General features: G+C 39.5%; 1 protein-coding gene across 1 annotated transcript in view; it reads right to left on the bottom strand.

Moving 5' to 3' along the window:
- Nucleotides 1–4284, bottom strand: part of LOC107707324 (N-lysine methyltransferase SMYD2-B-like) — a 24258-nt gene that overhangs the window by 10802 nt on the left and 9172 nt on the right. The window contains exon 7 of the mRNA XM_016511310.1: nucleotides 3218–3320. Coding sequence (XP_016366796.1) covers nucleotides 3218–3320 — 103 coding nt within the window. The remainder of the gene's footprint in view (nucleotides 1–3217; nucleotides 3321–4284) is intronic.

Here is a 4284-nt window from a genome sequence, read left to right on the forward strand (position 1 = left end):
CCAGCCAAATTTCAGGGGGGGCCGGTGCCACCCCTGGCCACCATGTAGACACGCCCCTGCCCTATTCCTATTCCTTAAGCACATTTGAGTTCGGTGTAGTGATGGGAAGTTCGGATCATTTTACCGACTCGGACCTTTGAGTCTCGTTCAGCGAATGACTCGAAAAGCCCGAAGACTCGAAACAGGTGAACTACATAGACTAATTCCAGTACAGAACCTATAGGATGTTGCGGATGCGCGACTGAACGAATCACTCCCCGAGAGGACTCGTTCTTCCCGAGTCACATTAAAGATTCGTTCAAAATGAACGAATCGTTCAAAAACGACCCAACACTAGTTCGGTGGAGGAATTCATTAACAGACCCATTACCTGTGGTATGCCCCTTTCAGGTGAGCCCTGATTAGTGCTTCATATGTAGCAACTCCCTTATGGCAGTCCCATATGTGTATTCTTCCACAGTTCGATTTCCCTTATGTGAATCCCGTGTCTTCCCCTGGACAGAGCTCTGCTCTGTAACCAGTCTCTGTGTATGGCAGTCTCTCTCCTAGTAGGCGGAGCACACCACAGTTACCTATGTATTACTTCCCTTAAGTCAAAGACTACAGATATACAAAGACAGTTCACTCCTATTACTTTTGAATGGGAGAAACTGCAACACGCAATATGGCGGAATAGTCCCGCCTTCTGAATAAAACAGACAATCACTGATTGGTAAAGTCATTGTGTCACTGAAGCTGCCATTATAAGCTCCGGTTCCCATAGAATCCTGAGACTCGCGCTTATGACTGCACATGCACATTGGCTGCCCTTACGAAAAAGTTTATTCAAGTGTGCTATTACTATACTTATTTTAAACTAAAAATAGGAAAGTATACTTTCAGTCTACTTTTTATGTACTTCTCAGAAATATTCTTAAAATGACATTTAAATATACTTATACTTAGAAAAAGTCTAAATATATTTGAGCTATAGGCTATAGCTACTTGTGCTCCGGGAATCCATGTTTTCATTGTTATACTGTAGGGGGCGCTATTACACATCTTCTGTACATTCCCAAATTCCCAAAACACAAGCGAAGAAGAAACCGAAACAACAGATGCTTCCACATGTAATGTAACACGATCATCAGACATAAAACAGCATCAAAACTGTGTAACGTCATGGACTAAAATGTCGACCCATAAAGAGCTTTGGGGTGTTGATCGACTCCATCTATGTTTTAATTATCATTCTGAATCCAATTCATAGTCTTTTTTCATATTTTTTCAAAATGTTGTTTATTTATTTCTTTATTTCTTTTTATTTATGAAACTTAACCACATTCAAGTGTTTATAAAAAAGAATGCATGAAGCTAGAATAAAATGTTTTTGTTTTCAAGCAGACACTGTTCTTTCTTTTGATGTGTTGTATGTTCAGATATATAACAAAATATGTACAAATTAATACCTAAATAGGGACATAGTAGTATACTTAAAGTATGATGTAAAGCATAGGTCTTTAACCCTGCTCCTGGGGACCCACTGTCCTGCAGAGTTTCTTTCCAACCTGTATCAGCACACCTGGCCTGTGACTTTTCAAGTGATCCTGAAGACCTTGATTAGTTGGTTCAGGTGTGTTTGATTAGGGTTGGAGCTGAACTCTGCTGGGAAGTGGGTCCCCAGGGGCAGGGTTGAAGTCCTATGATGTAAAGTTCACTTAAGGAAAACTTACGAGTATACTTGCAGTTTAAAACTACTAAACTAGTAGTTTACTGAGACTATACTTCAAAGTGTACTAAACTATTTATATTTAAAGTATTTAATTAGTAAACTATCAGTATACCTATAAGTTCACTTGTAGTAAAGTTGCAGTACAAACTAAAAACATATGTAAACTAGTTGTGTACTCATCCCAAGGAGCACTGAAATAGTACACTTACAAGTACACTACTAGTACACTGATATTTTTATACTTGTACATAAAGTATACTTAATAAAATAAACTTGAAGTATACTTCTTTTTGGTAAGGGTGATCTAGCCTGAAAAATAAGCTTTTTTAACGTTATTTAAACAAGGAACAACATTTATGGGGCAGTTCATTTCAGATTTTTTTTTTTTTTTTGCTGATTTGAAATATGTAATCTAATTGTGAGTTCAGCAGGCAATTTTTGAGATTGCAGGCTTTCCCCATTAATTTAGATAGGACTTGGTCTTGGATGCCTGAAATAGCTTCCCGGAGGTGTTGCAAATATGGCTGCTGAGTGAACAGACTTTCCTTCAAAGGGACTTTGGGTAAGTCCATAGGGTGTATTTCCACATGTTTACCTCCCCCTTCGGGTAGGATGTGGTCTCCATAATGCTCCGCTCTCACTAGAGAAAGAGAAAACTTCCCAATGCTAACAAACAAGTATGCTCAGCTGTTAAAAATGTAACTGTTTTGAGACTCAAAGAAAAGGCTATGAACAGCTGAGGTGACCTCTTCCCATTGTAATGGTAAGTTTCCTAGAGGCGATGGAGAAGTGAGGCCACGCTTCCTTGTTGTAAGGTTACAAGGAGGTGAAGTGCACTTGTTGGTTGACACGCCATGCTTGTCAGCATTTGAGGCACCATAGATTTATAATGCAGTTCAGCTAGTTCTGGCATCTAGTTCTGACCCCTAGTGTTGGAACTTCGACACAACATCAAAAGTAACCAAAAGAAAGGGAATGTCATGGTTACTATTGTAACTCTTGTTCCCTGATGGAGGGAACGGAGACGTTGTGTCCCTCAGGCCACAACTCTGAACTGCTGCTGAGGGAGTTGAGATGCTATCTTGGCTCCTCAGCAGAAACCTAACTGAGTTGAACATATGGGCCCTTATATACCCGGATGTCCGGGGAGTGGCCACGCATGCAAATTTTACTGACCTTTTCGAAAATGTCAGAGGTAGGCTATTTAGGCTCCCAAGAGTTACCCCTAGTTTTGGAACTTTGACACAACACCCATGTTCCTCCTAGGATTGATTATTTGAACGAATCACATTGCTAGATTGTTAAAAAAAAAAAAAAACATTGTTAATGCATTGTTAATATCTTGGGTGTTGTATTTTTTGTCAGTATGTTTTACTTGAAATAGTTTAATACATTGTCTTTGTTATAATTGACAAAATAATAATAATAATAATAATCTCTGTTAATGAACATTTTGTCAGTAATTTCACTATTTTAACACTTATAAGAGGACAGTGGCATACTGACCTCTTGCCCTGGACTGATTTTCTGCACAGCCCGTACTTCAGCGTTGATACCTCTGTATGTGACTATGACGTTGGGACAGCAGCTGTGGTTCAAGAGGGCAATGCTGAGAGAGCAACAGAAACACAATACAGTAATGTGGGAGGTGAAAAGTGGATAAAAAAGAGTGTTAGAAAGAACCTCAGAGAGTTTAGAGAGCTAGTAAAGGATAAAAATAGAAATGGCAAATACAAGAGGCTGTAAAGGAGAAAAATGTCCCCGCTCAGACATCCCAAGATATGTTTCTCTAGTCTAAGTACACAAAATGATGGGTTGGAACTGTTGGGTAAGGAAGCCGGGGTTATTTGTGCCAATTTAGGTTGATAATCGTTTGTAATCAGTAAGGCGCTATGTTGGGAATGTGGACGTGAATGAGAGAAAACATATTTCTACTTGTTTAAACTAGAGGTGCTGGCACAGGTTTCTTAAGTTTGTCTTCACAGGTATCTGTTGGTTTTGCATCTCCAGTTTGTTGTTTTTCTGTCTCATCAGCTTCTTTTTTGAAAGTGAAACAGCCCTGCAAACACGCCTGCACTGGCCCTTTACAGGCCCACTTAGGGCTGCCAGCGCAGGGCCCCTGAGAATTTGCTCATTGGCAGAACGTTGGCCCCTTAGTACTGGCCCTGCACGGGCAGCCCTCACTTAGCCTCCAGGAAGCCTTAGCACTGTTTTATTGAAAATAATCAAGTTTGAAGTCACCATTATGGAGGTAAGTGCTTGCTTTAAAGTAAACTGCACATCTCATGTTATGAGAACATATTTTTAACGAGAAAAATGATCAATGATGTGCATTTACTTGGAAATTGTGGTGGACACTGCTGAATTCAGTGGAATGGTCTATTGTCCGGTTTGAATAGGACCAATGATAATAGCTTACTGTACAACCACAGCTGCACGGAAGTGTATTTGAAGGATACAACTTGAAGAAAACCGTAAGATTTGCACGTTTCCTTTTTTTTCAATAATTTGTCAATAACGCGCAGAGTTAGATAATTGTATTTACACTGCAATAAATATAGGCCTATATTTTT

This window comes from Sinocyclocheilus rhinocerous, unplaced genomic scaffold (assembly GCF_001515625.1).
Source record: "Sinocyclocheilus rhinocerous isolate Xijiao unplaced genomic scaffold, SAMN03320098_v1.1 scaffold1677, whole genome shotgun sequence".
In the NCBI taxonomy this organism is placed as follows: Eukaryota; Metazoa; Chordata; class Actinopteri; order Cypriniformes; family Cyprinidae; genus Sinocyclocheilus; species Sinocyclocheilus rhinocerous.